This window comes from Hyla sarda, chromosome 3, assembly GCF_029499605.1.
Source record: "Hyla sarda isolate aHylSar1 chromosome 3, aHylSar1.hap1, whole genome shotgun sequence".
NCBI classification, from domain to species: domain Eukaryota; kingdom Metazoa; phylum Chordata; class Amphibia; order Anura; family Hylidae; genus Hyla; species Hyla sarda.
This window is the reverse complement of record NC_079191.1, coordinates 300,354,477-300,368,139: the sequence shown is the minus strand read 5'-3', so window position 1 is coordinate 300,368,139 and position 13,663 is coordinate 300,354,477. Positions and strand designations below refer to the sequence as shown.

The 13,663-nt window shown below is 40.1% G+C and overlaps 1 protein-coding gene across 1 annotated transcript in view; it reads right to left on the bottom strand.

Moving 5' to 3' along the window:
• The window catches only part of RNASET2 (ribonuclease T2), a 262,828-nt gene that overhangs the window by 150,365 nt on the left and 98,800 nt on the right, over positions 1 to 13,663 (bottom strand). Inside the window, exon 5 of the mRNA XM_056563618.1 lies at positions 3,246 to 3,301. Coding sequence (XP_056419593.1) covers positions 3,246 to 3,301 — 56 coding nt within the window. The remainder of the gene's footprint in view (positions 1 to 3,245; positions 3,302 to 13,663) is intronic.

Here is a 13,663-nt window from a genome sequence, read left to right as displayed (position 1 = left end):
AAAGAATGCAGAGTTGCATCCAAAGAACACCATACCTACTGTGAAGCATAAGGGTGAAAACATCATGCTGTTTTTCTGCAAAGGGACCAGGATGACTGATCCATGTAAAGTAAAGAATGAATGGGGCCCATGTATCTTGAGATTTTTAATGAAAACCTCCTTCCATCAGCAAGGGCATTGAAGATGAAACATGGCTGGGTCAGCATGAGAATGATCCCAAACACACCGCCTGGGCAACAAAGGAGTGGCTTCGTAAGAAACATTTCAAGGTCCTGGAGTGGCCTAGCCAGTTTCCAGATCTCAACCCCATAGAAAACATTTGGAGGGAGTTGAAAGTCTGTGTTGCCAAGCGACAGCCCCAAAACCTCACTGCTCTAGAGGAGATTTGCATGGAGGAATGGGCCAAAATACCAGCAACAGTGTATGAAAACCTTGGGAAGACTTACAGAAAACATGTGACCTCTGTTATTAACAACAAAGGGTACATAAAGTATTGAGATGAACTTTTGTTATTGACCAAATACTTATTTTCCACCATAATTTGCAAATAAATTCTTTAAAAATCAGACCGTGATTTTATGGATTTTTTTTCTCATTATGTCTCGCCTAGTTGAGGAATACCAATGATAAAAATTACAGGCCTCTCTCATCCTTTTAAGTGGGAGAACTTGCACAATTGGTGGTTGACTAAATACTTTTTTGCCCCACTGTATATAACATATCAAAACCAGTTCATCCATAGTGCTTATATTAATAATATGCCTAGTGCCATTCAGTGCAATTGTTAGATAGATAAGATATAACTGTTCAAGACCTTAATTAATATCTGCAATCTATTTACAGCTAATTATAACTATCTGTGTAAGACAATTAAACCTGTTGCATAATAAATGTCCTAAATATATTAAAGTAAACATGCTCACCCGCTCCTATTAGGTTAACATGGCGCTGTCAGCGTGGGTACCCGCTCTCTGGGGCTGCGCAGGGAGCAGGAACTTCAGCACAGAGAATAGCTCAGCTGACACCAAAAAAATTTGACTCAGAAAAGTCTCCATGGCGCTAACAGACGCCTCTGCTGACGGAGACTGCTCGCAGCATCACTTGTGGCCAATTCAGCAGGGGAACCATATACTATTATGTGCTAGTGTTCATGTAATAAATATAAATTTTGCAGATTAATTAATAATACTACTCGTGTCCATGACCCTTGGACACTCATGCTGCTGTGGGACTCCGTGTCCCAGAAGGTATGGGGGCCCCTAGTGGTGGGATTTTCAAAGGCAGTTTCTTTATTAAAATGGTAAATATTTTTTTAAAGAAATTAAATAGAAAAACTATTGTTTTGCCAAGATGTACAATATATAAAATGTTTTTATATCTGACAGTGCCCATTTAAATGTGGCATTTATTAGAACATAACAGCAGAACATTTTTTTTATGTTTTATTCACAAAATCAGATTTTTTTTTTCCCTCTCCCCAAGAACTTCATATTTATTTGTGTCAGAAAGGAATGCTGAGCTAGAGCAAGCAGAATGTCCCTCTCAGGTCCAGAACAGAAATCAGAGCCTAAGTGATGAGCCAGCTCAACCCTGCATCGATGAGGAAGCCCAAGTAGCTTGGGTAAGATAGATTCACATAGATTTCGCAATCACAGGGTGGGAATGTAACAGGCACCTCCACTACCTGAAGATTATTTTGCCTTGATTGTTTTTTGAGGTTGTCAACTTTGTCTTAATTTCTTTCTCGACCTCAGACACCTTAGAAGCCTGGTGATCACTAGCAGTTTGCAAAGTTTGCTCTGTATCAGTCTCTGGGCATGATGCAACACATCTAACTGCAGCTGCTGTAGAGTAGTATGTAAAGTAGTCACTAGCATGTCCTGTATGTTGGGCAACAGCCATTTAGGAATCACTGCAGCCAAGAGTTTATAGTTTATTTAATGGAGGGGTTTAACCCCTTGAAATGCATTGTCTATACAATAAACCTGCTATCTTACTTCTAACATCCTAAAGTAATGAATGCTTTTTCCTGCACAGCACCTATCGAAGTATCCAGCTTGAACTAGTGACCGTCTGAGCATTTCTCCGATCACCCCCAGAGGACCAGATAGTTTATAGTCAGAAGACACCTTTTCCGGGCGGCCTTTCGCATGCTTTTGATTTTTGCCTTGTTATTTAGTCGGATTGCGATAGCCCTTAGAAACCATCTTCCATGAGCCACCCTCTTGCTTTGGGGCTAAAAGTAACCCAAAGTTGATCACTAGCTCGTCTTCACCACACTAAGCTCGAACCGGTAGTCTTCTGTAAACACTTTTTTTTTTTTTTTTTTTATAGATTTGAAGTAGAACTAACAGATGTGTGGGTGCAAATAAACAAAGTTTAGACCAATCCAGGGGCATCACTAGCAACCATTGCCCTAGACCATTAGGCAACTGTCACCTTGACTGCATCTATGTTCTCTGTATGAAAGTCTTTTTATTTTCTAATTGGCCACAATAAAGCATTACTACACACAGAAGAACATCATTTATATATGAGGGCACAGGAAGGCATTTTACTATATGGGGCAGAGAATGGCATATTTACATAGGGATATAGCATTTCACAATTTTTAGACAAAAAATGTTAAGTTTTTTTTATCTTTCTCATAAAAGGGTAACAAACATCTGTGGTTTCAGGAACTTTATACTATTTTTTAAGGTATGTTATTCTTATAAACTTGATAAAGGCTTTTACTAATGAAATTATTTAAAATACAAAAGGTGAAAAGAGATTGTTATTCTTGCACACACACCTTTTTGTTCGCATATAACATAACAAGGCTCAGACCAGATATTCATTCACCTAAGGCAGTGATCGGCTGAGCAGACATTTCCTGCCTGTCAAGATGCTAAAGGAAAAAATGCTGACAGCACAATCGGAAAAGCACCAGAGGTGGATTGGTGGCAGATGAATGTACATTTTTCCATGTTATAATGCTATCCTGAGCAACTTTTTTTGTGAAATTCATCCCCCGGAATACCTATTTAAGCTTTACCTACAGTGTACATGTTCTGGGCATTCTTAGATCAGCACAAGTGGCAGAAAATAGCAGTGTCTTTCTTGCCTTTTCATTGACATAAGTACAGTTTTCAGCTACAATGCTATTGGCCCACCATGGATTCACACAGCCTTTATGGGGAAAAAAACAACAAATAAAGGACCACAAATAAATTTTAATGTATCATGTACAGTATATATTTTACCACAGTCCATGTAGTGTCCAGTAGTTAGGAAGATGTTCACAGTGTTTTTCCGCCATCTGTGTCAAATAAAAATAGCAGAACATAAGGATTATTTTGTAATACAATTTTTATTATAACTTTTAGACCAAAAGATGCAGAATATTCATAATACAGAGAGGAGTTTTTAAAGTTAGAAGATTTTTTAAATCTTTCACATACGGAAAAGCAATAATCTTTGTGATAAATATTATGCATGAGGTATTTTGCAATACACGTGTTGAATACATATATTTATATAATATATATAAATCAAGGTTTTCAAGGTGCATTACACGTGTTATAAGGTTACAGACTGGCACTGAGAAACCATGTGATGACATACTACATTCTACAGGGTGGGCCATTTATATGGATACACCTTAATAAAATGGGAATGGTTGGTGATATTAACTTCCTGTTTGTGGCACATTAGTATATGTGCGGGAGGAAACTCTTCAAGATGGGTGGTGACCATGGCGGACATTTTGAAGTTGGCCATTTTGAATCCAACTTTTGTTTTTTCAATAGGAAGAGGGTCATGTGACACATCAAACTTATTGGGAATTTCACAAGAAAAACAATGATGTGCTTGGTTTTAACGTAGCTTTATTATTTCATGAGTTATTTTCAAGTTTCTGACCACTTATAAAATGTGTTCAATGTACTGCCCATTGTGTTGGATTGTCAATGCACCCCTCTTCTCCCCCTCTTCACACACTGATAGCAACACCGCAGGAGAAATGCTAGCACAGGCTTCCAGTATCCGTAGTTTCAGGTGCTCATCTCGTATCTTCACAGCATAGACAATTGCCTTCAGATGACCTCAAAGATAAAAGTCTAAGGGGGTCAGATCGGGAGACCTTGGGGGCCATTCAACTGGCCCACAACGATCAATCCACTTTCCAGGAAACTGTTCATCTAGGAATGCTCGGACCTGACACCCATAATGTGGTGGTGCACCATCTTGCTGGAAAAACTCAGGGAACGTGCCAGCTTCAGTGCATAAAGAGGGAAACACCTCATCGTGTAGCAATTTTGCATTTCCAGTGGCCTTGAGGTTTCTGTTGATGAAGAATGGCCCCACTATCTTTGTACCCCATATACCACACCATACCATCAATTTTTGTGTTCCAACAGTCTTGGAGGGATCTATCCAATGTGGGTTAGTGTCAGACCAATAGCGGTGGTTTTGTTTGTTAACTTCACCATTCACATAAAAAGTTTGCCTCATCACTGAACAAAATCTTCTGCGTAAACTGAGGGTCCTGTTCCAATTTTTGTTTTGCCCATTCTGCAGCACCTGAAACTACGGATACTGGAAGCCTGTGCTAGCATTTCTCCTGCAGTGTTTCTATCAGTGTGTGAAGAGTGGGAGAAGAGGGTTGCATTGACAATCCAACACAATGGGCAGCACATTGAACACATTTTATAAGTGGTCAGAAACTTGTAAATAACTCATGAAAGAATAAAGTTACGTTAAAACCAAGCACATGATTGTTTTTCTTGTGAAATTCCCAATAAGTTTGATGTGTCACATGACCCTCTTCCAACTGAAAAAACAAAAGTTGGATTCAAAATGTCCGACTTCAAAATGTCCGCCATGGTCACCACCCATCTTGAAAAGTTTCCCCCCTCACATATACTAATGCGCCACAAACAGGAAGTTAATATCACCAGCCATTCCCATTTAATTAAGGTGTATCCAAATAAATGGCCCACCTTGTATTTCAGTACACACTAGTGTGGGGAGGATAATGGTTGTAGAATGAAGGTTTATTGTTTACTGCCTGCCATGATGTCAAGAAGGTTAAAATAAATGTATATGTTTTTTAATACTACCAAAGAGTTACAGATTAATCCCTCCATGGTCAGACAGGAATATAGTTGCGTACTCTATTTCCGGTACCTCGTTTTATTTTTAACACTTTGTAATCTATGTAACAATACAAAATTAACCTCTAAGATTTTATTTTTATATTTGTCTACAGAGCTGTGTGAAGATTTCCTTTTTTGCACTGTGCTCCATAAGGTTTATTGGGATCAATTGGCATGTGACTTTTTGATACATTTTAATTACATTATTTTTGGAATGTGATGTGACTAAATATTAGCAATTTTTGTGTTCTGTATTTTTCTGGCTTTCTAGATGGAATACAGTCCACGAAATACATAAAGTAATATGCACTTAATGCTTTTCTGGAGTAATATTTAAAGATTCAATTTGTATGTATTCAATTTGCAAAACTCCCAGCATGCCTGGTCATTAAATGGCTGTCTGGCAATACTGGGAGTTGTTTTTCAACAGCTGGAGGCTCCGTTTTGTAAACATTGTCGTACAAGACATTTTTTTTATTTATTTGTGGGGTGGGGGCTATATAGGGGTATATGTAGTGGTTTACTTTTTATTTTGTGTTTGTGTAGTGTAGTATTTTTAGGGAACATTCACACGGGCGGGGGTTTACAGCTAGTTTCCCGCTGGGAGTTTGAGCTGCAGCGGATAATTTGCTGCATCTCAAACTTGCAGCCAAAAACTCGCTGTAAACCTCCGCCTGTGTGAATGTGGGAGGGCAAACCACCAGCTGTTGCAAAACTACAACTACCAGCATACCCTTTGGGTGTCCGTGCATGCTGGGGGTTGTAGTTATGCAACAGCTGGGGGCACACTGGTTGCAAAACACAGAGTTTGCTACTTATCTCAGTGTTTTGCAACCAGTGTGCCTCCAGCTATTGCAAAACTACAACTCCCAGCATGTATGGTCTATCAGTGCATGCTCGGAGTTGTAGTTTGCAACAGCTGGATGCACACTGGTTGCGAAACACTGAGTTAGGTAACAAACTGTTTCACAACCAGTGTGCCTTCAGCTGTAGTTATGCAACAACTGGTGGAGTTATGCAACAACTGGTGGAGAACAGTTTGGACACCACTGTGCAGTGGTGTCCAAACTGTAGCCCTCCAGATGTTGCAAAACTACAACTTCAAGCATGCCCAGATTGTTCAGGCATGCTGGGAGTTGCAGTTCTGCAACATCTAAAGGGCCAGATGTTCCAGAACTACAACTCCCAGCATGCCTGGACAGTCTGGGTATGCTGGGAGTTGTAGTTTGGGAGCTGTAGTTTAGTAACTACTGCCTCCACCGCCACTGCCTCCTTACTGTCGCCGGTCCCGCCACTGCCTGCTGCCGGTCCTGCGCCGATCCGGCACCCGCTGCCATCTTCCCCCCACTCTGCCCGGACATCGAGGGTCGGACATTTCAACCATAACCCACCTCACCCCACCTGCCATTGGTCGGTCAGTCCTAACCGACCAATGGCAGGGGATAGGAGGAGGTGGCACCCCTGCCACTTCGCTCCTATCCTTCAGGATGATCGGGGCTGTCTCTGACTCAGGACCCCCCAGGGGCACGGGGTGCCTGCTGAATGAATGACCAAAATTCCCATGGGCATTCAGGTACGCCCTTGGTCCCCAACAGGTTAATATTGACCAACAGACCAGACAGTAACTAATGTGCAAGTAGAAGGACACCTAGGAAATAGTGATCATAATATAATATATTATAACTTGTTCATTGTTTTTGTGGCCCCTCGAGGGGTTCCCTTATTGAAGATCTTTAGGAAGGCAAAGTTTGATCAACTCAGAGAAGCCCTTAACAATATGAAATGGGTTAAAGTCCTCAAAAACAAGAATACTGACACTAAATGGGAGTCTTTTAAGAAGATTTTAAATTCTCACTGTAAGATGTATATACCTTATTGTAAAAAAATGGTCAGGAATAGAAGAAAACCAATGTGGATGAATAAAAATGTTAAGGGGGTAATAAATGAGTAAAATAAAGCATTTAAACTACTTAAACAGGACGGCAGTGAAGAAGCAGATAAAAGCTGCAAAGATAGAGACAGAAAGACTCATTGCTAAAGAGAGTAAAACTAACCCCAAAATGTTATTTAACTACATAAATAGCAAAAAAGTCAAGAATTTAAGTGCAGGCCCTTTAAAAAATGATGAGGAAGAAATTATAAACGGGATCAGGAAAAAGAAAATGTATTAAACAAATTCTTCTCTACTGTATTCACTGAGGAAAATGAAATGCCAGGTGAAATACAGCGAGATAAGGTAAACTCCCCACTACAGGTCACCTGTTTAGCCCAAGTACAGTGCCGCCTACAAAAAAAATCAAAATAGAAAATCACCAGGTCCAAATGGCATTCACCCCCATGATCTAAAGGAATTAAGTAATGTAATAGACAGACCCCTATTTGTAATATTCAAGGACTCTATAGTGACAAGGAAGGTTCCCCAGGACTAGCGCATAGCAAATGTGGTACCAGTATTAAAAAAGGGGTCAAAAGGTGACCCTGGGAATTATAGACCTGTTAGTTTAACCTCTGTTGTACGTAAATTGTTTGAGGGTTTTCTGAGAGATGCTATTTTGGAGTATTTTGATGAAAATAAATGTATGACCTCATGTTAGCATGGGTTTACGAGGGATTGGTCCAGTCAAACTTACCTGATCAGCTGTTTTGAGGAGGTGAGCTCCAGACTGGACCAGGGGGAAATCGCTGGATGTCGTATACCTGGATTTTTCCAAAGCATTTGATACGGTTCCACATAAAAGATTAGTGCATAAAATGAGAAGGATCGGGCTGGGGGAGATTGTGTGTAAGTGGGTAAGTAACTGGCTCAGTGATAGGAAACAGAAGTGGTTATTAACCGTTTTTTAACTTTCATTTTTCCTCCTTACCTTCTAAAAATCATAACCCTTTCAATTTTCCATCTAAAAATCCATATTATGGCTTATTTTTTGCATCACCAATTCTACTTTGCAGTGACAGTCATTTTACCCAAAAATTCACGGCGAAACGGAAAAAAAAAATAATTGTGCGACAAAATCAAAGAAAAAACACAATTTTGTAACTTTTGGGGGCTTCCGTTTCTACGCAGTGCTTATTTCGGTAAAAATGACACCTTATTCTTCTGTAGGTCCATACAGTTACAATGATACCCTACTTATATAGGTTTGATTTAGTCGTACTTCTGGAAAAAATCATAACTACATGCAGGAAAATTTATATGTTTAAAAATGTAATCTTCTGTCCCCTATAACTTTTTTATTTTTCCACGTACAGGGCGGTATGAGGACTAATTTTTTGCGCCGTGATCTGAAGTTTTTATCGTTACGATTTTTTTTTTGATCGGACCGTGATCTTTTTGATCACTTTTTATTCATTTTTTAATGGGGAGACCTAATAACTATGTATAAATATATCAGGTGGTAGTACAGAGATCTCTCCCATGATCTATTTATACCCAGGACTGTATCTATAACAAGGGGGCATCCTCTATATGTTGAGGATAGAAGGTTTCTACACCAGCATAGATGGGGGTTATTTATTGTAAGAGCAGTGAGATTATGGAACTCTCTGCCAGAGGAGGTGGTCATGGTGAACTCTGTAAAAGAGTTCAAAAGGGGTCTGGATGCATTTTGAGAGAGTAATATTGTTGGTTATGTATACTAGATTTTTGGGGACAGAACGTTGATCCAGGGATTTATTCTGACTGCCATATTTGGAGTCGGGAAGGAATTTTTACCTCTAGTATGAGGGTTTTTTGCCTTCCTCTAGATCAACTCAGTAAAGAAAGACTCATTAGGGATATATGGTAGGTTGAACTTGGTGGACTCTAGTCTTTTTTCAACCTTATGAACTATGTTACTTAAGTCACTAAACGACGCTGAGCACACAATAGAATATAATGATCTTTATTCAATAAGAATTGTGTGCAATAATTATCAAGTCCTCTTAGACTGAGTTCTAAATCTTGTTGTAAACATTTCTAATCACCAGTTCCCACCAATATTAGAAAAAGTATTACACAAAGGACTTCATTTGTTCCAACTTATGATCTTTAAAAATTTGACTTTAAAGTAGAATTTTATATATTTTGTAGATCTATTCGTATAAATATGTATTTGTATGATATCAAACATGCAAGAAACAAAAATGCTTCAATTGCCTTATGACATACCAGCAGCTTTGAGAAGAAGCTCTACATTTGATCCAGATATTCAAAATAATAACCTGGACACATAATGTAAGTTGTACAACAAAATATTGATGATAAATGGATGGACATAGCTAATTTCATTCCAATTTTTCCAAACCGGAAAATGCAGAGTTGAGAGCCTTGTGCAATGACTCATTCCTTTGTGGTCAAAAGGGCCGACAAGGGAGAAGCCATTGTATTGTAGAATAAAAGTGAATATTTGAGTGAAGCATCTAAACAGTTGTCTGATGAGAATATTTATAAGATCTTGACAAATGATCTAACTCAGGTATTTAAAAAAAGAGATAGATGCTTTCATTTTAGAAAGCATCGAAAATAATATTATTTGTAAAAAAAAAAAACTAGCTAATACATTAACTACAGATGTTTCAAGAGTACTTGTATTATACTTATTACCAAAGATCCACAAGAATGGGAAGAAGCTGAATTGGCTCCCCCCCCCTTTGCTGCCCCTTCACAGCCTGAAACTAGCAGCACACTGCAAGCCATAAGGAGGTGGTGGCCTGTCCTGATGGCGGGTCTGACAGTGCCAAGACACAGTTTAAGAAAGACCAACTGCCCTGCTTAACAAGTGAAGTGGTCACAGTGCAGAGGGGAGGGCAGGACGGAGGAGGGGAGCAGAGGTGTGAGCTCCCTTCTGCTCTTTGTTATATCTTTCCAGACTGAGACAAGCGGGTGTGCGGACGGTGGAGGCCATGAGTACAATACATTTCTGCAATACAGTGTCTAATATCACAAATGGATTTTATGGTAGGAAGCTGGTGAAACGCTATGATAAGCGGGAAGAGGAGAAATCTCAAGGCCTGAATGTTTGCGGTTCCTCTGCCGTGGGCACATTATTTACGCTCTTATGAAAAATCTACTTAAAAGGGTACTCCGCTGCTCAGCTTTTGGAATAAACTGTTCCGAATGCTGGGCGCGCGTGAAGTCATAGCCCCGCCCCCTCATTGCGTCACGCCCCACCCCCTCAATGCAAGTCTTGTTCCAAACACTGAGCAGCAGAGTACCCCTTTAATGCCTAGTACAAAGAAGGCTTAGAAAGTTTGTGTGACCCCTTTGCATTGTTAATAACAGCTGCTTTGAGTGAATTTGGAGTTACTTTTTTGGGTAAGGGATCTTCTACCCTATGGTGATGGTGATAGTACAGAACCAGCAAGCTAACCAGAAAATAACAAAGCTATTAAGAACGAAATGGGGCAATGGTGTATGGAGAATAAATAAATAATTAGGGAATTCAAGGAATATTATTCATTATTATATGCATATAAGTTGAGTAAAAGTAGGGAGGAATTGATGAAGTACTAGAAGGGTACTGACTTCCCAAAGATCTTGTGTGAGCAGAGAGAAATATTAGATGATCCTTTTACAGTTTGAGAATTAGAGTTTGCTCTGCGTTCAATAAGATGTAATACGTCACCGGGGGGAGATGGTTTCCCGTTTGAACTATTTCGTAAATTCATGCAAACTCTTATTCCAGCTTTCTTAAAGGGGAACTCCGGTGGAATTATTTTTTTTTTGACAAATCAACTGGTGCTAGAAAGTTAAACAGATTTGTAAATTACTTCTATTTTAAAATCTTAACCCTTCTAGTACTTATCAGCTGCTGTATACTGCAGATTACTACAGAGAAATTTGTGAATTTCAACTTCGAACGCCACGTCTAAAACGATAATAGCGCGCGGCACCGCGATCACTGCCGCGCACTATTAGCCCCCGGTCCTTGCATCAGATACATGCCGGGACCGACCGGATATGACACGGGGTCACCGCGTGACCCCGCATTATATCGCGGGAGCCGGCCAAGGACGTAAATTTACGTCCTTGGTCGTTAAGGGGTTAAACCATTGGAAATTAAAATAAGAGGAGATAAGAGAATTTGTGGCGAGGGAGGGAGAGGACACATTATATGACAATATTTTGCTTCTTTTAGAAAACCCAAGAATGTCCATTATAGACGTTATAAGGAAATACGGATGTTATTCCGGTTTAGGAATAATCTAATAATCTATTATGTTACCATTGGGACCAGGTGAAGGGATGTCTAATTGTGCATTAAAAATTATGGGTAGAGAAGAAGATTTTAGTTACTAAGGAACAAATATATCAGGAAATTTAAAAGATCATCATAATTTAAACCTGAAATCTCAGATGAATAAAATAGAGTAGAAGGATAAGGTGTGGAGTGAAGTTAAATTATCAAGAGCGGACAGGATTGCATAGAAGTTAACTATCATCCTTCCTAAGCTTCTGTATATATTTGGTGTGAAAATTACCTTTTCAGAAAAATGATCACCATTTTTAACTCCCTGATATGGGACAGGAAAAGAACCAGGATAAAATTGGATTATTTGTGTCTTCCAAGGGATAGAGGGGGACTAGCATTCCCAGATATTAAAATACACTGCTCTAAAAAATAAAGGGAACACTAAGATAACACACAGTAGATCTGAATGAATGAACTTATCGTATGAAATAGTTTCGTCTTTACATAATTGAATGGGCTGACAACAAAATCACTCAAAAATGATCAATGGAAATCCAATGTATCAACCCATGGAGGTCTGGGTATGGAGTCACACTCAAAATCCAAGTGGAATACCGCACTACAAGCTGATCCAACTTTGATGTAATGTCCTTAAAACAAGTCAAAATGAGGCTCAGTATGTGTGGCCTCCATGTGCCCGTATGGCCTCCGTACGCCTGGGATGGTCTCCTGAAAAATGTCCTCTCAGACCTGGAATAAAGCATCCGCCAACTTCTGGACAGTCTGTTGGTGGATGGAGCGAGACATGATGTCCCAGATGTGCTCAATCAGATTCAGGTCTGGAGAACAGGCGGGCCAGTCCATAGCATTAATGCCTTCCTCTTGCAGGAACTGCTGACACACTCCAGCCACATGAGGTCTAGCATTAGAAGGAACCCAGGGCCAACCACACCAGCATATGGTCTCACAAGGGGTCTGAGGATCTCATCTTGGTACCTAAGGCAGTCAGGCTACCGCCGGCAAGCACATGGATGCCACCCCACACCATTACTGACCCACCACCAAACCGGTCATGCTGGAGGATGTTGCAGACGGCAGAACGTTCTCCACGGCATCTCCAGACTGTCACGTCTGTCACATATCCTCAATGTGAACCTGCTTTCATCTGTGAAGAGCACAGGGCGCCAGTGGTGATTTTGCCAATCTTGGTGTTTTCTGGCAAATGACAAATGTCCTGCATGGTGTTGGGCTGTAAGCACAACCCCCACCTGTGGATGTTGGGCCCTCATACCACCCTCATGGAGTCTGTTTCTGAGCGTTTTAGTGGATCCATGCACATTTTTGGCCTGCTGGAGGTCATTTTGCAGGGCTTTGGCAGGGCTCCTCCTTGCACAAAGATGGAAGTAGAGGTCCTGCTTCTGGGTTTTTGCCATCCTACGGCCTCCTCCATGTCTCCTAATGTACTGGCCTGTCTCCTGGTTGCGCCTACTTGCTCTGGACACTACGCTGACAGACACAGCAAACCTTCTTGCCACAGCTCGCATTGATGTGCCATCCTGGATGAGCTGCACTACCTGAGCCACTTGTGTGGGTAGTAGACTCAGTCTCATGCTACCACTAGAGTGAAAGCACTGCCAGCATTCAAAAGTGACAAAAACAGCCAGGAAGCATAGGAACTGAGAAGCGGTCTGTGGTCACCATCTGCAGAACCAGTCCTTTATTGGAGGTGTCTTGCTAATTGCCCATCATTTCCACCTGTTGTCTGTTCCATTTTCACAACAGCATGTGAAATTAATTGTCAATTAGTGTTGCTTCCTGAGTGGACAGTGTAATTTCACAGAAGTGTAATTGATTTGGAGTTACATTGTGTTGTTTAAGCGTTCCCTTTATTTTTTTGAGCAGTGTATATTTTTTGGTGGCCCAAAAATAATTTATAGTTGAGTGGAAAAAGTTTCCCTTTCTTGACTTCCTAGTGAAAAATAGTAATGAAAATTATGAAAATGTTCTTCAGGTCCTGGAGTCGGGGCAGCCTAACGGGGAAAGATGGAATGGGAATATAATTAGAGATGAGCGAATTTCAGAAAAATTTGGTTCAGACCGAATTTATTAGCGGCGAATCGCTAATTACGCCTTAAGGACATAGCGTTTTTCCGTTTTTGCACTTTTGTTTTTTCCTCCTTATTTTAAAAAAAATCATAACCCTTTCAATTTTGCAGCTAAAATTCCATATGATGGCTTATTTTTTGCACCAATTCTACTTTGTAATGACATCAGTCATTTTACCGAAAAATCTACATTTTGGGGGCTTCTGTTTCTACACAGTACATTTTTCATTAAAAATGAGACCTTATCTTC